This window comes from Antedon mediterranea, chromosome 10 (assembly GCF_964355755.1).
Source record: "Antedon mediterranea chromosome 10, ecAntMedi1.1, whole genome shotgun sequence".
Taxonomy (NCBI): Eukaryota; Metazoa; Echinodermata; class Crinoidea; order Comatulida; family Antedonidae; genus Antedon; species Antedon mediterranea.
In genome coordinates, this window is record NC_092679.1 from 18,194,891 (window position 1) to 18,221,444 (window position 26,554).

Sequence of the window (26,554 nt, forward strand, 5' to 3'; positions counted from 1 at the left end):
AAATTTTATGCATTAATCAGGCTTAGATTGTTTAATTGTACGCTATTTTATTTTTTATTTCATACACATCCAATAGCAAGTAACAAGATAGATTCACTTTATCAAGCTTATAAGTTTCGCCGTGGCTAAAGATACGGTACCGTATCTTAACCGTTTGCTAAAGGTGCGGTAAAATTGTATTACGTCATAATCAGCCAATGGGGTGCTGGTACGTGTGTGACGCCATCTTATAAGGACTTTGGATTTTTTTTCATATCGCGAAACAGTGATCAACCAGCGGCTTAACATTTTCTTTATGCTTCATTTATCGCTATTATCGCCGTCGTGTGAAACTAAATGTAGCCTACGTCTGTTATTATTGAAAGGCCAAAACATGTTGATTTTAATTCTAGAATACAGAAAACCGTTTCAAAAGAGGCCTACTACGTACTATAACCATGCTATAACCTATAGCCTCAGTATATGAGTTTGTTTGCCAGACTGGGCCAGCTGCATGTGTGCGCTGATTTCTGTGACTCAGCCCTGGGGCTAGGCCTACTGTCTAAATCATAGTATTTGAGGGCCACTTTATTGTCCGCTTTTGTTTATGGTCACCATCTGTAAACAGAAGTTTAATAAAAAAAATATAGGCCTAAATAGGCTTAGGCCATTTGAAATAAAAATAAAACCCTCATAGTAACTATGAACGAATTCTGTACAGACTCGATGTGAAAGTCCTTATACGATGACGTCACACACGTACCAGCACCCTGGCTGATTATATGTAATGCAATTTTACTGTATCTTTATTATTAAAACGGAAGTTAAGATATGGTACCGTATCTTTAGCCACGGCGTATAAGTTTGAGGCTTTAAAATAGAGTGAACTGGGAATAATTTCGCTAGTGTAGCATAGCAAAAAGCTATACAAAACAACCTTTTTGCTACAGATTTTTAAAATTGTGTAGCAAAAAATACAATACAAAACTATGTTTCTGGACTCAAAAATCAGTTTGATTAGCAATATTGCTAAATAAATTTAAAAAATGAAATTGTTCCCTGGTGAAACAATTATCAACCCTGGCATTAGGTGAGTGTATTGAACCCTGGGCCATTGACATTGGAATTCATGTATGTTAACCACCAAGCTACCACTAAAACAGTATTGCTACTCTTTTATTTTAGATTTTGAAGGAGGGCTCAACAGTTTAAAGATTATTATTAGAGTCTCTCACAGTGATATTCAACCTTTTCTTTCGCTTCATACAAATTCCTTACCATTCTCGTTGAAGTGTGTCTTACACAATTTCACAAATCTGTTGTCAATGCTTAACAGAACTATATGACTAACGCTATTGTTGCTATTGTAGCAGTTATTAAGCTGTAAAAAATGCCTGCAATCTGTGGATCCAAGTTCTTAAGTAAAAGTTCTTAATTTCAACTTTATTTTATTGTCATAAGTATAGTCATTGACCAAAATCCATTAACTGCTTTCGTCTTCCTTTATAAACATTTATTTATAAACGCACACTGAAGTACAGTATGATTAAAAATGTTCATCTGGTTTTTAGATATAAATAAATTGACAAGTCTTTTTGAAAACAAAAAATTTGTCATTCTTCTGAAGAAGCTGTCCTATCAGGGCAGCGAAACTGTCAAGGTTTGGGTACAAGGAGTTTGAATTGAATTAGAGTGAGTGAGTGGCCGAGCAGTTGAGACAGTGGAACCGTAATTACGTAGCCATAACATCGGCAGGGGTTCGAGGCTCACTCACTCCATGGTTCTGGTGGTAGAACGAGTCTTCTCGGATAAGGACTATAAACCGTAGGTCCAGTGTACACATCTAGCTCGTGTGCACTTTAAAGAACCTAGTACATCTTTCGAGACGAGTAGTGGGTTACCCCAGTGTATTAGTACATCACAGCCACTGATCATCAACTGGGCCCTCTGGGAGACCAGTCTTTGACTGAAGAGGTTACCCAGTATAAATATATATTTCAATCAATTCGCTAATTTTTGGTTTTGAAAAAGAATTCATTTGCTGATTTTGTTCACAAAATTCCTTTTTTCATTTTCTCTCCTTGGGGAAAAATTATATTAAAAGTTTCTGATTTTCAATTTGTGAAAGTAGAAGTTATCCATTCAATGTGAATGTGAACTCTGAATATATTGATTACTTACACAAAATATTCAATATAAATCAAGAAAGGCAGCTCTCTGTCAAAAAACACAAAATATTGTTAGTGTAAATTTGTCTCATGCCGTTAAGTCAATATAAATAAGCTATACGAGAATGACATCTTAGCATGAGCCAATCAAGTGATAGAATTTTGATCCTTTCAATTGCTTTGATGTTATCTGTTATCGGAATCATTTGATGTGTAATATTATTATTAGGGGAAATTTTCACCCTAGAAAACTACTAGAAAAAAAGTACAGATTGTAAAAAGACATCTTTGTTTAGGATGGTTGATTTAACTTTTAATTTACTTGCTTACAAAACCAAGGTCATTGGTTCAAATCCTGGTTCTGACTCAGTAGCTAGACAACTTAATAACCAATAGAAAACATGATATATGATCCAGAATCTTTTCTCATCATATTAAAAAATTGATGTGAAATAAAAATATAATGACATAATGACGTATTTTGATTTGGGTCTTAAGAAATGAATCTTCCAAGAATTAAATGTCTGTATTCGTCTGAAGCTCTGTTTACACTATCAAACTAGTTTGACAAAAAAAGTGTGTATCCAAATATGGTAGTAATATGCCCAAATATGGTAGTGATATGACATATTCATCATGTCCATATGGGTGCATCACATTTTTTTGTCACATAAACTTTGATAGTGTAGACAGAGCTTTATTAAAAGTAACCAGTTTCAATGTAAACACTGGCATCACATAGGACCTTAATTACTAAATCAAGCGTAACAGGCACTAATCAAGGATCGATACCTATCAAATTAACACAGTACAAATTAAAATTCCTTCTAACCAATGCAGCTGAAAATGATATCATTATCAATTTGTAACCTAGTCACTTATCAATGGAATACATTCTTCCGATTTAAAATTTTAATATATATAAGTAAGATTTACATAATTAATTGTTTGAAATGTAAATTAAGAATACAAATCAAATGATAAAATTAATATTATACTGTATTATTATATAAAGCAATTATCTTAGTGATAAAATCAGAAAAAGTTTCAATATCAATATTTAAAATGTATGTAAGTTAAATTTGTGTTATTTTGTATATCAGAAGGGCTAAATCAATTTCAGGGCATTAAGATTTATGTAAGTTAAGATTGTGTTAATTATCTTAGTGATAAGATCAGACAGAAGTTCCAATATCATATTTAAAATTAAGTTAATTTTGTGTTATTTTATATAAGGTTTAATCAATTTCAGGGTATTAAGATTTATGTAAGTTAAGCTTGTGTTATATTTTATATCATACAGTAAGTTGCAAATCAATTTTTTGTAATGGTATAGATTAAAGTCGTTAATGTTAGTTAGAGATTTCCACGTCGTCCTATCCCTTACTAAAATCATCTATTTTCTGTAGAGTCTAGACCAGTCCCCAGCCAAATTTGTAAATGCCTTCCCACCAAAACTAACTTTCTCTAATCAGGGAGATTACCACCTATCTGATAGGACAGTGATTTATTTACTATTGGGTAATCCTTGGCCACATCTGCATGTAGACATAAAATTGAAAAAAAAATAATGCTATTAAATCCAACAATCATACAGTTATTTTTAGAAATGACAGTATTTGTTTTAAAAAAACAACAATAAGCCATGTAAAGTTTTAAAACCAGAATTAGATTATTTAGGATTATTAAACCCATTGCCTGTTATAAAAAGAACAACATACCATAATGTTTTTATTTAGTGCTATATTTTATGAAAATGTTTTCTACCGAAGATTTATAAGACTGGGGTTAGTTACTATCTAGGTTCAACATAACATGTGATTAATGTTAGAGAATGTGTTTTTTGACAAGTGGCTTTATCAAGTTAGGATGATATAAGGAATCTTAAAATAAACAGGCTTCATATCATTAATCATTAAAACTTCAACAGTTTCAACCGATAGTTGCCAGGATATACATGAATTTTCAAATACATTTTAATAATTTGTGTCACATTCACTTCAGTTTCATAAAGTGCTTAATAATAATATGAAAACACTGAAATTATTGGTCAAATTTTTTATTTTAATACATTTTTTTACATATATTCATATAGGCCTATTCTTACGATTTTTAACTTGTATTGTTAAATGTTACAGTTTCAGCCTTCCAGCTATCTGTGGCATTGTTTTTTGACAAATAAATAGAACCTGCAATATTAAATTAAAATCCTGTAATGAAATATGAGTACTGATAATACTAATAGCAAGGCAAAGATAGTATTTACCTGTTTTTGTAATAGAATCCATTTTCAGGAGACACTTTCATGACCAAAGTTTCCCTTTAATAGGGGTGTCCCCTGAAAGAGAGTGGCTGTTTAGTGTTAAAACATTATTTCTCCTGTTTGCGTTTTTTTTGTCTTGTTTGTTTCTCTTAATTTCCACTCTTATACAAATATCCATTATATTTGCATAGGCATACCCAGCACAAGATTTCCTCATCTACTCGGGATTATGCCTTCCTCCATAGCCAATTTTCTTAAATTCTCTTTTCTTTCGTATATATCCAAGAATCATCTATTTCATTTTTTATATACCTTACCATTTCTGTTTTTTATTAGGTGATCATTTAGAATTCTAAATGATCACCTATTGTTATTGTATGAAATCTTTATTTTTTTTCTTTTTATTGTTTCTGTACACTATTTTGTGTAACAATTATCTTTTTGTATTGTATTGCTATGGAGGAAAATAAATGTCAATTGAATTTCATTTCATAGGAATTTATCCCCTTAATATGGGTGCCCCCCTGGGGTATCGAAGAAGGTAATGTTAATACCTGAATACTAAAGTAAAAAAAACAAAACAAATAAGAACATCATTTTGAGGTTGACAATACAATTGATTAATTAACCCAATATATTTTATTTGCATTAAAAAAAATGTAGTAGATGAATTGGAAGCTTAGCTACTCAGTAAATTGAAAAATATTGACAATGAACAATAATAATATTTCATTTTGAAATTGCATCTGTTAGTTATTTTTAAACTACTACTAACTATAGTACTGTAGTAGATAATAACAAGATGCAGATTCTACCTGAGTTTGTTACCTGATGCTATCTACACATTAGAGGGGAGTCCAGTAGCTGAAGAGCCATTCAGGGTACTTCTCAAAAATGTGATTATGGATTAAAACAAACTTTTGACAAGTTTTTTAAATCTAAATAATAAAATACTGACTTTCGCCTATTTAATAGTTGATATCATTTGGATGGACACAAACTTGGAACTTGTTTTATTAAGACATAGGTTAATACCAACATGGGTCACTCTGTAGGCCTATTGTATGCACAGTATTATTTGTTTTATTACAATTAATACATGGTGGATTTTTAGGGTAAAACTGACAAAATAAAAATCCCAGAAAATGTACCAGTTCTTTCAATCAAGGTGAAACTGACTCAAAAAAGTAAAATAAAAAATTACCAGTTCTTATAATAAAAAAGAAAGTTTGAGGTTTAAGAAGGCGTGGCACATAACATGCTAACTTTATATAGTTCAAATTCCTTATAATCTGCAATACTAAAGCCCCATTATTTGTTCAAACTCCTATGTATTCTGCAATATCAATGTCCCATTATTTAATAATTAAAAATTCGTCCAGTTGATAAAGCTATGATAATATTATAAATTATTGCGAAAATATCTAGATTTATATATAAAGAATTTAAAAAATGTTACGCATACAAATTTGTGTTGTCAACAATTCAATTTGGAATTGAAATAGAAATGAATCATTGGTATTTTAAATCTATAAATAGTGTTTAAAACCACTATTACAACATAACAAGTACTTAGGTAAGGTTCAGTAGATTTGAATAAGTTTTACTTGTGTACAGTATTTTGTTGAAATGCTTATTGTGCATTTTAAAACCTTTTTAATAGCCACAAAAAACGCTTCTACCATAAATTGTTTTGCAAACTTGTCAATAATGCAAAGTAGGTTGACAAAATAAGATAATAATGATAAAGTAATAATTCTATCTTTTATTTAAGATTTTTTATACTACGCCAATTTCTCTCATGATATTATTGTTAAAGCTTGTTTCCCAAGACTCAATGAAAAATTTGGAGACTAATCAAGATGCGATGGATAATTTCCAAAATTGTGCTTGCATTGCTTGTACTACTTGCTCCTGCTTTGCGTCCTTCCATGGTAACTGTTCAGACGTGCTCTAAACTTAAACCTTAACATTATTATTAAAATTCATCGAAAAATAATGAAATCCTTTCCAGATACCTAAATAAAAGATCACACCTTTACAATTGGGAAAATCGGGCTGAAATACAGTTGAAAACTGAACACTTTCAAGTTACCAGTCAAAATGGTCCCACTTTGGCCATAAAAATATTCTGATATAAAGGTGCTGGCAAATAGTTTCAGTTTTACCCCCAAACATTCCATCTGTATCATAAAACAGGTTTCCCAAGCCCTTTAAAACATTTCAGTTTAAAAGACCAGGAAAAAATGTGTAGAATATTTGTTTATTAACACACCTGTCGAATTGGCCTTTCCTCAACCAAACCCCAAATGATGGAATAATTTGTGGTCCCAGGGGTAGTTACAAAAGCCTATGAATATTTAACTGTCACTTGAATCCAACCCTTCCAGGTTACAGCACATTAGCCAGCTATAAGGCGCAAAATGCTCAATTATTATATTAATATACTTTTTTGGTTAGATTTGTATGTGAATATTTGGCGCCTCATACTATTTGGTTGTCTTTGCCAGGGGCTATTTTGGTATAAATACTTGGAGGTCATTAAAATGACAAACCTCCTTTATTGTTGGAATTCTTACTTGTTATGGGTAAATAGGTTACACTGATCATTTGATATTGTGATATTGGCATTACCTCCATGTCTTCTTCTTGGAAGAGATGCGACGGATGGTAAAAAAGAAAAGCTATTATTTATGATAGAAATTTTTTTTAAATGAATATATTGTATTGGTTGATTGAACCTGCCTACCGTTTAATTTATTCGGATTTGTTTGCGTATCCCAATGTGAGAAAACTGTTGAAGGCATACATCTTTGCAGTTATTATTTCATATACATCTAAATTTTTTTCACAGATAAAATTGCTAATATACTAAACGATATTGTTTAATTTTTTAATGCCAACCTTGAAAATATAATCAATATCACATTTATAAAAGTGAACATCCAAATATCTTCACAACTAATCAGTTACAAAAAAAATCTAAACAGTCTTTTTGTATAAATAGCCCTACAATACAATTTTGTTTCTACAATCTATTTGTTATCAATTTTATATATTAAATTTTCCAGCGAGCAGCACAGTGGCACCACAAATATAATAAATTTAAAGTATAATCACCTTGGGATATGGAATCAATACAGGGATCACCTCAAAAGCTTTGGCACAAACGAATGTTTTGTACCCAAATAAGACCAGGAGTAAAGTCTTAAATGGTCCAATCACCACACCACCAGGCATAAATAAGATTTAGCTTTAAACAATCTTTTAATTTACACCAGATGTACTATAGAGAATCATTATGTTTTTCCTAACAAATTTAACATTAATTTACAGGTAGTACTAGAAAGTTGGCCTTCAAACTTAACCCCATTTTATGTTCAAGGCCCATGCCTTTACCTGAGGCAAAGTGGTGTAAGAAATGTTAGACACCTACCTACCTGTGCATTATGGTATACTATTAGAAGACAGAAAATTGCAATGATAAAAATATACTTTATTATTTAATATTACTAACACCCTATATGGTAATAAAAGCTTATTCTGAGGCTTTAAAAGTAGTCTTGAGATAACAGGGATTTTGAATGGGTGATAAAAGTAGGATAATCCACAGCACCTATATAAACAAAGTCGGCTCCCTTTAAGCTGTTAAAAAAAACCTTTTAAGAATACCAGTACCTGGATACAAACAATGTGTATTATTAACTAGATCAAGTGATGGAATTTGGCTTTTTGACTGGACGGTGTGTGCACTGAACTATAAGATTATTGGCCCCTGGTTAAATTTATAATTAGCTTTGATAATTTTTGATGGATGGAATTAAGTTACTAAATTAAATTCTCGGTTTTTACATGGATTACTAATTACTAATTTCGCTGTGGTTTTTTTTATATTTCTCATTTTTCTTAATGAAAAAGATTTTTCCCAAAAGATGAAAATTAAAAAGATGCAAATAAAAAACCACCTAAATTTGAATATAAATTTTGTTGTTTTAATCAAGTATAAAATAAAAAAAAATAATTATTTCGCTTATAATTAATAAGTGTACTTTGTAAGTAGAATTGTTTTATCATCAGAAAGGGGGGAGAAAATGTTTGCAAACACAATGCTCAATGTAATTTAATTTCACAAAGGTTAAAGTTCATAGAAGCTCTCAGGGAAAATAGCAAAAAGTCATGTTTTGGTACTACTGGTAGTTGAGTAACATAAATACAGATAACCTAGATAAATACTGTATCGTACCTGGCCCGCAGCATCACTTGTTGGCAGGTGAACATTTATATACCAGAAGCACTCATCCGTGACCTGGTGCACCCAACTGAAACCAAAAGTTATCTATGGAAGGCATTTTAAAGTAATGCTAATTCCCTACACTACAATATCACATTTATACATGTTAAACAAATCTATTAAATATTTAAACTATTTTATTTGTAACAGTGTTAATTTGACTAAATAATATAGTAATTGCCCAACTCTGAATAATTATATATTATACGAAGTACATTGAGAATTGAGAATTTGCAAGTAATTTTTGGGTGGGACTCGAACCCATTATTCCCAGATCACTAGCCTGGCGTTCATACCTCTAGACCACCGAGCAGTGCTGATGGCTAGGTGTTAGATTCGAGCCCAAGTAAGCTTGGTACTGTACCAAAAGGATTGTGATTCATTTATTGCTTTTTTGTTCTTTTTTTTAATAAACAGTAGGCCTATTAATATTTAATATCTGAATATTCAACAGAAATTATTTAATATTACTATTAGAGTTGATATTGTTTTTTACTTTTTGGAGTGTTTTCCTCAAAAGCTTGTCATTGTCAACAGTTGCTATAATCTATTTAGGTTTCAGTCAAGTAGATCTTCATAATAAACAAACCAAATTCACATGTAGGCATGTACAATATCTTTCTACCAAATATTTGTGTGTCCCTCTATTTATTTGATACTGCTTATCAAGTTCTGGGGTTAACAGATATTTTATAAGTTATGAGCTTTAGAGTGACTTAATCACATAGGCCTAGTAACGAACATTCCTTGCAGATGTAGATTTACTGTATACTGTAATCCTGATGTCTAACCATCCCATGCTTAATTACTGGTATCTCACACCCCATGCATATTTACTGTAGTATTATCCCATACTTAAGATGTACACTTTTATTAATTATTATAATAACTACAACAATAATCATAATATCCAGAATTACAATAATTAAAAATAATTACTACAGTAGTAATGACTAAAATTTTTATGTGTTTAAATTTTAAATGTAAATATGTATAATTATGTTTGTATGATGTAGTATGTTTAAGCGGATATTAGCCCTTGATGGCATTTGCAGCAATAAAGAAATTGAATTGAATTGAATTGAATTACATACATACTGTATTTCCTTATGTAGTCCGATCCTGTGCATGCATATTGACTAGTCTCATCCTGTGCACTCATATTTATTTACTATTTGGAGTCATAGAACTGTACCCAACACCAAGTTGTCCAAAATACACTAGGTACAGTATTACTAGGACAATGATGCTGACCACCCAGGTCCAATTAAAATTTCCAATGTAAAGTACTCTGTATATAAATAAAGTTTCTATAGTGCGCTATTGAAGGTTCTCCTTTAAAATGAGATAGCATGCAGGAGTATCATCTCTATGCAGTTCACTGTCACATAAATGTTCACTATTTGGATTACTTGTTATTTGGATTTATCATATCGAAATTCTATAATACGTGCATGGAAACATGCCCTTTTAAAAGAAAAGGAATATTTTTCTCTTAATAGAATAATTAAACTTTTGCACATCTAAGAAAAAATTGGTTTCTTTAAATATTAAAGATTAGGGTTCAATAAAATACAGAATACAAATATACAATATTAAACCACTGAATAATAATTTAATCTTCGATAGAACATATAGTTTTTGAGCAATTTAGCGGGAATATCTTTATGAGTAGCTCTATTGCACTAAAATCCATGACAACCCGTCAGTGTAACCATGGTAATAACCATTTGAGACAACAATGCTACACAACACCTACTTAAAATAAATGTTTAAGAAAATTTGGAATAAATCAATGATGTGTATAGAACAGAAAAATTAATCTTATTTATTCTTCCTGTACTAACATGGACATACACCCTTTAACCTCAAAACTGGGTGCTACCAGAATACACAAGTGTACCATTCAGGGGTGGATCTAGGGGCATAGGAGGACCCATAGTGTATTTTTAGGCCCTCAGCCCTTCCTATTTCAAAATCCTGGATCTGCCATTGAGTGGGGCAGCTCTTTCCTTTTGACACCCAATAAAATTATGAACTACTTTTTTGATATATATCTTTTACAGACTACTGTATTAACATTATATTTTAGCATTACCCTGTATGCACAATGTATAATACAACATGTCATTGATGACATCTAAACACACAATAAAACCCATTTATAACATGATAAAACATCAATTTATGGACAATTGACATGTCTATTTTGTGTATAGATGTCAACTGTCACTTACAGATTTATTAATTTATTTACAAGGCCATTTACAAAGTTTTTACAATATAATCCATAGTAATCTAAAGATCTTTTGTGTCTTTAAATTCATGATCATTTCATTTTCAAATGAAGGGATTACTTAGTTACATAGGGGATCCGAGTGGTGGTGAGGGGGGAGGATCCACCCAGCATGGGCTTTCACAATTGTAAAATTTTAATGCAAAAGATAAAACACTAATTTCATTTTACAATTTTAGACCTTGGATTCCCCTATTTAGAAATCCTGGATCCACCACTGAGGCAAGTCACCAAGCAAGACATCATGATTGTTAAACTGAGATATTAATACAGAACATATATTATCATACAGTAGATTATTTACTGTAATCCATATTAATAGAAATACAATGTTGACTGCAGCGTTAAGAAGAAGTTTTATTAATGGAGCTATGAATCATAGCGGAATAATGAAAATGGATGATAAACTGACTCAGCACATGATGATGAACAACAATAATATCAAAACACTATTGTATTAGCTGGTAGCTATATACAGACAACTGAATATATAACATTCATGCTTTTAGAACTTTTCCTACAATAATGATAAACAATTATACTAAGAACACACACTACTAATAGTACTATTAATAATACAAATAATTGTTTGAAATATCAAATACTGTAAATATAGTACTTTATGTGATACCATAGAGATGTTATAGTGAATATATATTTCTCTATGGTGATACACAGTCAATACTCAACTCCTTTCACATCGCCTAGGAAAACTCTGGAGTTTGCGCACACTATAATACATGCCTCTCTGTGGTGTGTGTGTGTGTGTGCTTTATGCCTGAACTTTTTCTAGCAATCTGAAAGGGCCATATTGAAGTAGTAAAAGCACAAATTAAGAATCAATCAATACTCATGGTCCCAAAATATGTTCAAAATACTCCAAAACTAAGTAGAATGTTCAATGATTAAATAAGTAGATATTTCTTTGGAATTATTTAAAAACAATAATTTAATATTCTTTAAAAAAGGTCTTTTTTTTGGTATGCTTTGCTGAGAATTTCTGATATTATACATTTTTATGTTAATGATTTTATTTGTAAATGAAACTTACTATAATTTTGTTTCCAATGCATTATATATCATGCTAAATACATTATATATTATATATACTTACTTATCTAGAACTATAAAAGTAAACAAACTCACACAAAATATAATATTCATACTTAAGTTTAAATTTTTTCAAATATACACAAATATTATAAAGCTCCATATAAAATAATAATTAGATAAAAAATTAAATAATTTGATAAATAAAAAGAAAATGTGCGTAATATAAATTTCATTTTTATGCAAATTTAAATCTACATTCATTATCAAAATGACAGGGTAATAAGTGAAGCGCTTAAAAGCATTGTGCAATAACGAATTCATAATTAAAAACATTTATATATTATAAGTACAATTTAAGCACCATTAATATTGTTCATATGTTAAGTAGTAAGAATTAAATAAACATTATTAAATAATGTTGCTGAATATTTCCATTAATATAAGAATTATATAATATACAGATAAGATCAATTATTGAATTGACCAATAATATTTCATAAAACAACAAACAGACTACCAAAAATACAAAATGTCTTTCACAATGGAACAAATAAACAACATATATTATTTATGATAGTATTACAAACTCGCAAATCAATATACACAGATGACACTGTATAACTTTTCTATAATAAATTATTTAAACCTTGTTATAAACCACAGACTGGTTTTTGTACAAATTGCACATTAATATACAATTCCTGTATAAAGAAGATTGAATAAGAATTGACTGAATAAAAATTGACTGAATCAAATATTTGTAATTAAACAAATTGACCCCTGACCCACAATATACACAATTGTTTATAATAAATTGATGAATAATTAATATTTATATTTTAAAATTTTGCTTATAATTCATAATTAAAAGATAACCACTAATACTTTTCTGTACCAGACTAAAAATATTATGGTCACGATTTGTAAAATAGTATTTATTGAATACTGTCAACTTATTATTTACAGTTAAGACTATCACGAATAAAAGCATTCATTGTTTTCAATCATCTGTTAGTATTAACAGAAAGAATAAAACAATGAAATATTATCACATTGCACAAACGATGCTCTTCTTCTATGATGTATAGACACGTATGATCTCCATAATAGATTTACGACAAACAGGACAATAGTCTTTGCGATTGAAGAGCATTTTCGCACACTCATTACATGTGACCATGTGATGGCAGGGGCAGAGTAAACAGTTGCGAAGTCGATCCATGCAGATTGCGCAATCACGATCATTTGTGGGTATAGCTAAGAAAGAGATGATTGAATACAACATGTGTTAGTGAAAGAAACATGTTAATTCAAAACGAAAAAAAAACAACATTAAAGAGAAGCTTCTAGTGTTAATGCATTTTGATGCCAAACATATTTAAAATGCCATACAGTAACTCAGACCATAAACAATTTGTACACATGTACTTTAAACATTACACAGCATTTACAGTAAAAAAGACTATATCTTATGTCTGAATGAAAATTAGGAATGCCTGAAAAAAAATAATAGCAAATTAAAAACAGCAACAAAAAAATGATCTACAGATTAACATTTATATTTGATATTATTGTATAAATTGTTTATAACAAGAGTTGCCCTATATAGACAGGGAGTTGAAGATGTTATAATGAAGTGTGCACCAGTTATTTTGAAACAGATACAGCATGAATATAGATGTATTCAGCCTAGTTGTAATTAAAATAAAAACTACTTTGTAAATTAAAATGCATGGAAACTACGGATTCATTAACATACAATGGATTTGTATAACAAACATATTGCTATTTTATCTTGTAATGGTTAAATTTAAACATTTCATTTGGATTCATCAATTACTGACTGATCAAATACTGACTGTATGTCAACCACATATAATATCTGACAATTGAGTGAGTGGCCGAGCGGTTAAGACAGTGGAACCGTAATTACGTAGCCATAACATCGGCAAGGGTTCGAGGCTCACTCGCTCCATGGTTCTGGTGGTAGAACGAGTCTTCTCGGATAAGGACTATAAACCGTAGGTCCAGTGTACACATAGCTCATGCGCACTTTAAAGAACCTAGTACATCTTTCGAGACGAGTAGGGGGTTACCCCGGTGTACTAGTCCACACAAACACAGCCACTGTCACACACAGCCACTGTGCAAATTGGGACTGGACCGTTTTAGAGGTGTTTACCACCTGTTGGTCCAGATCCTTCACTAACTGAGTTAGTGAGAAGTCGAATAAATAAATAAATAAATAATATGCAACAATATTGTAGATGATATAAACAGCTATGGTGTTCACACAAATAGTAACCTCTGTCTGGTTTCTATAATTATTGCTACCTCATTTTACAGCACTATACAGAGAACCCCTATTAAAGCTTGGTTCCCACTAGAACGTATCGCAAGGACGTAAACGCAACGCAAGCGTTTTAACCAATGACAAGCGAAGTTATAGACAGTTAGCAATCACAAGCGAATAAGCCATCGCTTGTGATTGGTCAATTCACTTGCGTTGCGTTACGTCCTTGCGTTGCGTTGCTAGTGGGAACCACGCTTGAGGAGACACTTTAGGGGCCAAGTAAAAGAGTCCCCTGCTCCTCCTCCCATTTCTCAGTAAAGTGTCCCTTGTGTAAATGGTCATAGAAAATAACATAGATTAATATGTATTTTTTGTTTTCCGCTTACCGTTTACCACTCGTCTGTGTAAAGGAGTGCTCCTTTTAATTTTAACTTACTACTGTATTTACAAATTATAATATAATCTCTTTTTTTGTACTACAAACTTTTTATTTTTAACAATTTATATATTGGACATTCAACATTAATCTGACACCTTCTCAGCTAGTGAAGTGTGAAAACGGAATTAAATGTGAATGTCACGGCTGTTGCGATAGCAAAATGGTATCGCATCTAACACCACAGTGACAAAAATTATTGATGCTAACATAACAAGTGACTTTTATTAGTCATCCAAACTTGTCTAACACTTCAGTTTAAAGTGCATCTTTTTGAAAGATATGTCATTAAAATTTTATGCATGGGCAGGTAAAAGGGAGTATTACCAATAGGTGAACATGCCAAAGATGCAAGTTTAGAAAAAGAGTCCCTCATTCCTTGTTGTTTGAAATGAAAGTTTCCTAGAGGGATTCAGTACTTGAGAACAATTGCAATATAATATAAGATGTGTGAAACAAAGGTTTTCTAAAGCTCTGTCTAGACTATCAAAAAGTGTGATGTGCCCAAATGTGGTAGTTGTATGCTCAAATATGGTAGTGATATGACATCATCATGTCCATATATGGGCACATAATATTTTTTGTCACATAAAGTTTGATAGTGTAGACAGAGCTTAAGAATATTTAAACTAATCATTAATAGACTCTATATATTATGCTATCTATCAACTAATTTCAACATCTACTATGGATAAAAAATTATCCTAGTGATTGACATTTTCAGGACATACAGTATGTCGTTCTGGTACTTTAATTAAACCAGATGACTAATTATACAATTTTGGAAGTCAGACATTTCTTTTCGACTGATTATTTTTTTAATTACATTTTAAGACTTTTTCTAGGAGTATTTTTCAATTGTCCATTGATGGTATCGTAAATCTGATCCCCTTTTATTAATGTCTATTGTTTTGATACAGAGATCTATAAAAATAAATTGATGGCATATCTTTCTTATGTTCTTGCATTTATGTGCACATAAATGTTGTGATTTCTTAGGCTGTGTATACACTTCTGAAAATAAATGATTATTTATTAGGATCAAAATAAAATTATTTCAAGATTACGTTTCTTAAATGGCAGGAGGAGGTATTGTGGAAGACTAAATTGGAACAATGAAACAAAAGACTGAGCCTGAATGGCGTCAAAAGTGTTGATGGTAGTGTCCAACAATGACAGTTATGATGATAAAATATTCATTTTATGGTAAAGTAATGATTTTGTATTGTTTATTAAAGAACAATTGATTAAAATTTCCTCATTAACATTCTCTCTAGGATGCTTGCAATGCACCTCTTCAAAAATAATGATTTTTTTATTGCACTGTGCAAATTTCTTGATTAAATGTGTATTTTTATTATATTAGTTTAACAATTAGATGAGTAACAAGGAGTAGAAAACTCTCAAATTAAGTTAAATTGCTTAAAGGCAAATTTACACAGACGAGCGGTAACGGTAAGTAATAACCAGAAAAAACCCAAAATAGAATAAAGTCCTATGTTATTTCTTAACCATTTACACAAAACACAAAAACAAAACATGGAGCGGACAGGCTGTGGGGCGACTGACTGATTCTTTTTAATTGCATCATTATTAATTTGATCTTCACCCATTACAGTATCAATCCTGCTTTCCTTCATTCAACAGAAAAAAATGTAAAATGTTGGTACAGCAGTCACATACGTTCTGGCTAAAGCTCTGTCTACGCTATCAAACCTTATGTGACAAAAAAAAGTGATGTAATATTACATATATTTGATCATATCATTTGATCATATCATTTCCATATTTGGGCAATCACACTTCTTTTGTCAAACTAGTTTGATAGTGTAGACAGAGCTTAAGTTATCTAGTACCCTAGTAAGTTTGTTTCATGACCATATTTATTGGTAACTTTAATGGGTAGGCACCCAAGAAAATAACTCAGGCTGAAAAAGCATGTAATGGATTAAATATGAATGTTAACAGTACACCTAGTAATATACAATGGTAATCATTGCAATACTGCGTATATTATTTATCTCTATCACAAGCTTTTGCTTTTTTTGATCATTTGCCCTTCTTCTTTCCAACCTTATTAAATGTATAACTTTTGAATGTACAGTGAGTAATATAAAAGAAAAAAAAAATTAGCTTATACAGTACTTGAAATGAAAGCGCACCTGTAAGTACAGTAAAGGAGACCTGCAAAGGTGTGAACACATGTGTAACACCTGGCTGATAACAAGTCAGGATTGTGCTGTAAAGTTCAACACCTTCTGCTGATGATTATCGTTCAGGAATAAAGACGCTATACTGCTATTACAGCATTACCATTAAACAGAGATTAGTGAGAATTCGCACTGTTAGGATTACACAAATTATAAGATCTTTATCTTAAGCACTACAATTAATCATCAACAATTAACTTTACTATATTTCTTATAAATATTAATCCTTGTTTATAATATAAATGGGGTTAGTTAATCCTAGATATGAATCTTTTGATTATTAAGCTCTTTTGAATTGAAAATAGGATATAATTATGTTTGTTTAATGTATTTGTACTGTACTTCACCTATAAACTCATAATACTATTGTAAATTGGTTTAGCAGCTTTTGGGGCGAGCTTATGGCAACCTAATCGTAATTTTTGATTTGAATTTATTAGGAAAATCATCATAAAAAATACATACAAAGTGATAAAATAAATTACTGACATTACAAATAATACATTTATAAAATATTTTCAAGTATAACCCAAAGAGCTTATTTCCATTACAAAAATATCAAATACAGAATCTACCAAAAAAATGAGAAGAGAGCTGTTGAAGTTTAATAATGGTTTTCTTTCTCATAAATTTAATTAGACAGTTACAAGAGGCAACATGTAAGTGATCTTTTTTATTCTCAACATCATGTATAGTTTTTTAATATTAGCTTTTATGAAATTTAACTTATTGTACTGTATATATTGTCATAAATTTTAAGTTGGGACTTGCAAACTATATAGCTTTATTGACTCTCATAGAAGCCCCAGACGTTTTTGTTATAAACAAATAAATGAAATTTCCACACATAGCACTCTTAAAAACAAACAATTGTGATAACTAAAATGAAATTGGATTTTTAAAATATTATTAATAAATATATGTTAAGGTAAACTCACCATATTCATCATCTTGAGCTGGGGATAAGTTTCCTGAGTGGCCTAGCTGGGGTAGAGCTACGGTTAGAAGTCCGGGTAAGCCTTGCTGTCGACGAATTTGTTCTCTCCTTGCTGAAATAATAAAATACAACTTTGAAATTACATTACATACGACCAACCAAGGCAATCTAACAGAATACTGAGCTCGCCTTGCCAAGATAGGCGCTTGTAACAGCCTTAGGATCTTAGGAAATTCATACTAGTTAGGCTATTACAGTACCAAGTACATTATTCTCCAGTTTCTGTTACAAGGGGCGTAGAACTGATTGTGTCGCAGGTACACATAAAACCTTTGATCCAGTGGGGCTGAGCAATACAACTTTGAAATTACATTACATACGACCAACCAAGGCAATCTAACAGAATACTGAGCTCACCTTGCCAAGATAGGCGCTTGTAACAGCCTTAGGATCTTAGGAAATTCATACTAGTTAGGCTATTACAGTACCAAGTACATTATTCTCCAGTTTCTGTTACAAGGGGCGTAGAACTGATTGTGTCGCAGGTACACATAAAACCTTTGATCCAGTGGGGCTGAGCAATACAACTTTGAAATTACATTACATACGACCAACCAAGGCAATCTAACAGAATACTGAGCTCGCCTTGCCAAGATAGGCGCTTGTAACAGCCGTAGGATCTTAGGAAATTCATACTAGTTAGGCTATTACAGTACCAAGTACATTATTCTCCAGTTTCTGTTACAAGGGGCGTAGAACTGATTGTGTCGCAGGTACACATAAAACCTTTGATCCAGTGGGGCTGAGCATCCTGTTGTTAAATTGCCTTTGACCAACTAATACTACATTTTAAGATTGTTTGTAGACTGGTTTGTAAGTATTTGATTTGATTAACGGTACAAACCTATTTTGCGAGACTCAATTTGTTGTGGCGTAAGTATCAACGGCTCTTTACCAGAACGAAAAAATAAAGTTTTACCCATCTTCTCCAGGAATGCTTTTACTAAAAAAGAATTAATAATAATTGTACAATAATATTAATATAAATATTTTGTATATCAAAAATATCATAGATGATTGTAAATAGTAGTAACAGCAAAGAGTTGCTGGTATTTTGTCAGTAGGTCTTACAAATTCAAAAACAGTCTTCAAGACTCTTTTCTTTCATTCATTCATAATGGTATATTTATTAGAAATAATCTTCACTAAATTGTGATTGATTTTTATATGATAAAATTTTCAATGTATAACAATATAAATCTAATATACTTTAAAAAGAAAAAAAAGGGGGCACAGCCATAAACAACACATATAAAAAGCAAGGCAGATCATTTTTATCTGCCTTAATACCAGTAAAAACTAACTGGCCTGAATTCAATTTTACTAGTCATCAATTGTTTCTGTGAAAAATGACTGGCCAAAAAAGGCCAGTTATAAGGATGATGCTGCCAATCAAGGGTTTTACTGGCCATATTGTCTAGCACACCTGTACAAAATTGATAACTGATGTTACAGTATGTGATGGTCATACAACAAATAAAGTAACCTTTTTCAAGAACTTCTGTTGAAGTGTATCTCGTCATTGTGATTTCAACTTCTGGAATGGCATACACAGGATGTAGGAATCGCAGACCTAATGTTTGCTGTAAAATAAAACATTTATTATAAATATATAGCTTGTTGGTTTATATATACTGTATCATCATACAATAGTAATCATATATCCCATGTGTTACTAGAATTTGAAATAATTTACCAGGTGAAATATGCAACTTAGATATTTCTGTTAGTTCTTTTAAAACCAAATTATTAAATTATCTCAATATTTCCTTTTAAAATAATTTTGATATTGAAAACGTGTGTAGTTGTTCGCTTCCTTGTAGATGCTTTAATTGTAGAACGTAATATTATTTATTTTTTTATCTCTTCATTTCTGTGCTCTGTATGTTCTGGGTTGACCAACTATTATAGGTGTTTAGCACCTGTTATGGTCTTTCCTTGTCTCCTTTTATAACTGTTTTGTCTTCTTTGTATTGTATATGGCAGAAAATTGAATAAATAAATAAATAAAAACATGCATGCTTATATATCCAGATCTCCTAAGTCTCCCGATAATCATGGAAGTTTTTGATATATTAATCATCCTCCCATCTCCTGCTAAGGTACAATTTCTCATATTTGTTTTAAATATGTATTGGAAGAAACATACATTTCCCTCTTGTCATTTACTGCCTTTGCCATACCTATTGTTTATAGATTCCAATACCTACAATAGCACTCTCTATAGTTTGATGTATTTTTATAGTGCCCTCACTTGTTTGGCTACTGTATGCTTACATGATATTAAATTTGTCCAAGTTGATTGATTTTATTTATCATAACAGCAGCAACTATGAATACAGATTTCTTTGTAAATAAATTGGCAAAATTGAGATGCATTGTGTTCCTAATTATTACGCTGAATTTTGTGTTTGTGGAATAAAAAGCACTTGATATCAGTTTTGGGGCCTAAATGAACAGGGCCAGTGCAGCGAATGCAGTGGAATGATTTTCTTTATAAGTGACACTATGGTTATTCACAGAGGGGTCTAGGAGACTATACATACCTCTTTATATGCTGTTTTTTCCACAATCTCATTAACATCTAAGTATAGAGTGTTTGTAACAAATATCGTTGATGGCCTACACAGGTGCGATGTCCCTAAAACAAGAGTATACATTTCCATGAACAACTAATTTAATTATACAGTATATGCTGAGTTACACAGTACTGTATATGTATAAGCATTATTACTCCATGGTATCATTAGAATCTACTCATGCCTGACCATGGACTAACAATTAATCTAATTATTACCTTGGCTATTGCACGCCATGTGACCAACAATCGTCCAATCAAATGACAGGAAGTTATTTAGGTGTTATATAGTATGTAATAGCTAGATTCTGTTTCAGAATGGTAGATGAAAGAGATGATAATTCAACAGAGTGTGACAATTGTGGAATGTGGATGTAAAACATGTTCCAGTCGTCACCATCTGTTATACCAAAATGAAAGATCGCCAATATCTTCTCCATGGTCCATTAGAAGCTTCAGTCACTTGAGTTGTACAAAAAGGGTTATTACATACATACCATGTATCATGAGTCCTTCCTTTTGAATAGGCAAACATTTCATTTCATTTCAAAAGACATTTATTTTCCTCCATAGCAAAACAATACAAAATAATAAACAGAAATGGTAAGGTATATTAAAAATGAAATAGATGATTGTTGGATATACAAAAGAAAAGTGAATTTAAGAAAATTAGCTATGGAGGAAGGCATAATCCCGAGAAGAACATAAAACTAAAACAATTAAACAAATGATTCTAAAAATCATACTTTCAAATAAATCTTTTTTTATTTCCATATTGTCGACCACTGCTTCAAAGATGAAGTCAGCATCTTGTACAGCTTCTTCTAGTCTTCCCATACACAAAACCTGGCCCTGAAAAATTAACAAGACTCAATGTATTGGTCATAATGGTTACACACTAACGTCTATACCATGTCTGTCCATTGATCATTTAAAGAATAAAATTTTTTTTTTTTCATCCTTTTATGTTATGTATTAAGCATTTGTATTGTGTTATTTGGAGTTGACCTGTTTCATTATTTTAAGTTGACCTACTTCATTATATATTAAGTTGAAAAAATGATGTCAGCTATTTATATAGAATTGGTATTTCCAAGATAGGCTAGGTAGTTAATAAACAATAAATTTAAAAAAAACTGTAAATCGTACTAAGAACTGCCTCTGTATCATCAACCCATCTTTCTTGAGATCTTCTCTGTCACTTTCAAGATTTGAGTAAAGAGCATTCAATGCTCGTGCGTCACTGTCATATACTTTGACCAAGTGTCCATGATATGCTAAACAACCTAAAAAATTATTATATTTAAAATCAATGATACTGTTGTTGACAGATAAAATATCGTTGGCAGTACTGACCGACATGACTTTCTTAGTGGAGAAGCATGTAATTGAAATGTGTAACATCTATCAAGTCCACAGTGCATTGAGATGACATTTGTTTGTGGAATCATATGCGCATAATCATATTAACTAACATTACTACAGTATTACTTATGCACTTGTCAATTGTATGACCCACTATACGACCCCCGGGAGAGGTGCGTCATTTGTCCGATGTGCGTCATACTTTTGAATACCATGACGCACCCGTGCGTCAAAAAGGTGACTTACCTTTTTTTAGGTGACCATGACGCACCCATTTTGACGCACTGTGACCATGTTGTTTATGATATGATGGGTGGTAAAGTGACGGACATTGACGCACCTTGTTCATTGATGTGACGTACCATCTAGGTTTTTTGACGCACCCCTGCGTCAGTAATTATTTGTAAATGACGCACCCATGACGCACCTCTCCCGGGGGTCGTATAGTGAGTCATACAATTGACAAGTGCATTACTAACACCAATAAATCATGTAGTAGAGTTCTATCTACCTGCTGGTAGGCCTACCACTACCTAACTATTACTAGTAGTACTTTGTGCTAACTGTTTAAAAAATAATAAAATGTTATTCAATCACATTGTCATTGCTTTGTACATATATATACAATACAATTTAATAATAAATGTAGGTCTAGGCCCTATACTACTAGGCTAGTTATTTTAGTCAGTTGGTATTCACAAAACACAGATAGCATAGTGATATATGCTCTCCTCCCCACTGCTGGCGGTGTACATCGTGTTCGGCCGCAAACGGTTTCGGCCGCAATGTTTTGAATGCCCATATAAGGCGCTATGTATGGAGCGCCAACTATGCATCAACTTCAGTTTGTTCTGCTGGTCTTTTCATTGGGTTATTCCATTCAAAAAATGTGGGTGCATTCTATTCTAACGTGATCGATCGAAATTGACCGACATAAAATGTACGGCGTATTATATTACTTTCTGTGATATAAGTATTATTTAGAATGCTGTGGTGTGGATATATATACGTTTATTATTATAATAATTTTCGTAAGAAAATAGGAGGAACAAAATAACATTACAGTATTTCGAAATTCCTTTTTTATAGCGATTTTTGGAAAAATTAATATTTAGTAAGGCTTGAATTATTTCAGGATTATACAGTTCCACATTAAAACCTACCAACATTGGATTGCGAAAACTCTGAAAAGGCTACTACTGCTATTGTTTTAAAACAATGAGGGAGTGTCTTGAATTCCATCTTAGACAATGAAGGTGGTGTAGCATGGTTGTTTTTTATTAACATAACAATGAAATGTGTTACGTTTCGTGTCTTCAATTTGTTGAAGTGTTATTAACAGCAAAGTTAAATATAAAAATAATGGTGAATTATTTTATGTTTTTAATAATTGGAGGGAAGCTAGCTTGCTTGTTGTATGTGATTAATGGAGATGTTGATATTAATGTTACATTTTATTATGTTATTTATCCAATATTTACTATTTTTATAAATTGTCACGATTGTTGTAATTCAGTTTGTTAACTGCAAGAACAATTTAAATAAATAAACCTTGCTTATTATTGTTGTTGCGTCCGTTTTCACTTACATTTCTTTTCTTACGTTATGTTAATATAATATGTTCATTATTGGTTTTATATTTATTTTACTCTGTACAGTATTTGTAAAAATAAATGTTAATAAGTTGTGGTATACATTACTGATTCTGATTTTCAAATGTACAAATTATATGTGGCAAACTTCACCGACATTGATATACAGTACAACAACGATAAATGAAGAAAAACATAATTAAAAGTTAATATTTATTTGTAAAGTACACACACTCTTCTTCATTATAACTTATAGAAGTGCATATCCTTAAATTAATCTAATGACAGTACTGTATATAACTTGCATTCCTTTCAGTCTTAAATATAATCGTTGGGGCACATTTTCCGACCGGTACAAAAATGAAAACATTTCATTTTCTTATGTCATTATTTATAATTCAATCTTTATATAAGAAAAAAGAAAGCATGATTTTATGTTCAATATCACAAAATACACATTAAATCTCATTTGATTTATAAATAATATTTTGGTGTACTTAGTTAATAATAAAACGTCAGATATTTAAGGTAAGGTAAGTGATCTAAGTATAACATCGAAACTTTGCTGTATAATGTCTAATTTCATAACGTGATTCACTAGTTATTACAAAAGTTAGTAAAAAGACTTTAAAAAAACCAGTTGTTTGTTTGATTTCATCGTAGTGTTACATGAAAAAGGAAATTTTGTAAATATATAATTTTGTGTGTTTTCGCTTCCATCGTTATTCATTTTGGTTTGATTTATTACAGTTAGGCCTCTAAAGTTAAAGTTTAAAAGTATAGGCACCTACAAAAAGCGCATGATGACACAAGCGCAGTCGGTTACTTGCAAGAAGTTTGGCTAAACAATGACCATTATCTATTAATAACGCTTTTAAGTTAGGCGTTTACCGTCACACAATACACACACACAAAATTCGGTACATTTAAGGATTCTTTTTTTGTAATCGGTAAAACAATAACCGGAGCATGGAGGTCCATGACCGGAGTGCGCGCATCTTTATAAGAGAACCTCATTTTAGGGAATATTACTTATTTCTGAATTTCCATCTGAATTGTTAACTACACTTTTACTGATTATCTACGAACCATGAACGATTGTATTTGAATGTCGCGAACCCGTAACGGAACAGCAAGAAGGACCGTTTTGCGAAGAGTGTCAGAGATGGCAACATCGTAGGTGTGACTCAGGAGTGAAAAGAGGAGCAGCGTACAGGTTAGCCGTCGAAGAGGGTTTTATTGATTGGACATGTAGAGACTGTGCTCCAGAAAACAACGTCCAACCGGTGCCGCAACTAGAGATTTTTCCAGCCGACCTTGGCGACTTTTTGGAACCAATCGTTCATAGAAGAAGAGGTACTGAATCTTTACCCTGAACCACAACCAATACCAGTGATGCCTGCTGTTGATGATGACATCGTTACTTATCGGCGATTAGCAGGAACAACAAAACGTGGGAATGTAAGTTCTTAAAATATTTATAATCTATTCTTTGTAAATTTTTTTTTTATTATCGCATTTTCTTGTGAAAACCAACTTAACCTTCTGTTGTTTCAGGACTCGCTTGTAGACAGTCATGGGTACCAATATACAGAGAAGATTGATAAAAGACGGGCAAATACAACATGGAGATGTTTTCTCAGAAACAAGAATGTGACGTGCAAAGCAACAGTGTTGGAGAAGAATGGAGTTGAAACATTGTGGGACGAGTACCGCGAGGGCCAACGTAGTGTACGTTCTCAAATGCTTGCCGCGAGTAAACTTATCACTGGCGATGCTCGCGTTGAATAGTGCTAATGTTATGTATGTTAGTTAAATTAGTTAACAAATTAGTAAAAAATCGTATGTTAGTAATAAACATTAAATATAATTTTTAACTATTTGCAAAATACGTTAGTTAAGAACTTTTGTAAAATAACATGTTATTGCTAGAAATAAAGTCAATTTTAATGTATGTAAAGAAGTAAGATATTAGTAAAAATCGTATGTTAGTAATAAACATTAAAAAAGATATTGTTTCATTGTTACATTTTAAACTATTTGCAAACTATATTACGTATTAGTTAAGTAGTTTTGTAATATAACATGTTATTACTAGTAATAAAGTCAATTTTAATGCATGCTAGTGGTTAGGCCTATATATGAAAAAAACAATTATAAATATAAATGTTATATTATATGTTTATTTATAAAATATGGTAGTTAAGTTAATTCGTTCGTAAATTCTCAAACTTATAACATGTCTAAATAAAAATACAGGAATTGATAATAAATGTGTTAAGATTGTATATAATAAAATAATTTTCATTTTTCTCTATCTGTGATGAATCTAACTGTATCTGAAAAGAAATCGTAATATTATATACAATAATACAAATGTAGAGAAAAATCGGTAAAGCAATGCACCCCTATTTTTTTAATGGAATAAGCCACGGAGATCGCTAATCTAAACAATGCATTTAATATAAACAATGCAAGCAAGCCTGGCGTTCCATACTAAATACATGCGGCCGAACTCGTTGGCGGCCGAACACGACGGTATTCCTGCTGGCTAGGCTGCAGAAGCCTACAAATCCAACTACTAGAGAGAACAGTATGGCTAGGCCTAACTGGCTAGGTTTATGACGGTGTCGCGGAGGACTACAAGTCACGCACATTATCCTTATGATGGACCAAGTTGCTAGTCTCTCTCTAGGCCTAGCCTAAAGTTGGAGATTCTAATCTTAATTACTTACTTACCGGCTATTTTGGTTCCTAGAATTCCACATCCTAAAACAGCTACTTTAACCATCACCTATTTTAAAATCAAACTTAAATAAAAATAGTGTTTCTAATGTGATTTTAAATTAGCAATTTCCTTGTCGAGTCGTCAAATTGATTGTTTTGAGTTTTCGTTGACATTTGACCTTTGATAGTTGGATTTCAGATAGATATTCACACTTGGATATGTATCCTCCATAGTGTTAACTGGTATATTTAAAATTGCTCACGTGTACGTTCAAATAGCCCATACCTAAGACACATAAACAAAAA

General features: G+C 31.5%; 2 protein-coding genes across 6 annotated transcripts in view; one reads left to right on the forward strand and one right to left on the reverse strand.

Moving 5' to 3' along the window:
* Positions 1 to 26,554, forward strand: part of LOC140061068 (calmodulin-lysine N-methyltransferase-like) — a 37,042-nt gene that overhangs the window by 2,982 nt on the left and 7,506 nt on the right. For 3 of the 4 annotated variants that reach the window (XM_072107488.1, XM_072107489.1, XM_072107491.1), the window contains exon 3: positions 15,863 to 15,985. The exons of the other annotated variant lie outside the window; for it this stretch is intronic. In XM_072107488.1, the coding sequence (XP_071963589.1) occupies positions 15,983 to 15,985 (3 nt within the window). In that variant the 5' untranslated portion in view covers positions 15,863 to 15,982. The remainder of the gene's footprint in view (positions 1 to 15,862; positions 15,986 to 26,554) is intronic. 4 annotated transcript variants of the gene reach the window in all.
* Positions 10,290 to 26,415, reverse strand: LOC140061066 (3-hydroxybutyryl-CoA dehydrogenase-like). Of its 2 annotated transcripts, XR_011847401.1 has the most exons (9): positions 26,261 to 26,415; positions 21,714 to 21,850; positions 21,311 to 21,416; positions 20,533 to 20,627; positions 19,473 to 19,569; positions 18,831 to 18,929; positions 17,928 to 18,038; positions 16,942 to 17,121; positions 13,172 to 13,307 (listed from the first exon to the last, which is right to left on the reverse strand). XR_011847401.1 is itself a non-coding variant. In XM_072107485.1 (8 exons), exons 1-8 carry the CDS (start codon positions 26,310 to 26,312, stop codon positions 13,126 to 13,128), a joined length of 879 nt encoding a protein of 292 aa, XP_071963586.1. In that variant the 5' UTR covers positions 26,313 to 26,415; the 3' UTR covers positions 10,290 to 13,125. The 2 variants fall into 2 exon arrangements, 1 of the variants encoding a protein (XP_071963586.1); XM_072107485.1 differs by lacking the exon at positions 16,942 to 17,121 and having other exon boundaries at positions 10,290 to 13,307.

Coding starts and splice junctions, on each gene's coding strand:
- LOC140061066 (XM_072107485.1), bottom strand. CDS start 26,312: ATGGTTAAAGTAGCTGTTTTAGGATGTGGAATTCTAGGAACCAAAATA. Junction 21,851..26,260: donor TCTAGGAACCAAAATAGCCG/GTAAGTAAGTAA, acceptor ATAATTTTTTAG/GTTGTTTAGCATATCATGGA. Junction 19,570..20,532: donor AAAAAACAGCATATAAAGAG/GTATGTATAGTC, acceptor TTTATTTTACAG/CAAACATTAGGTCTGCGATT.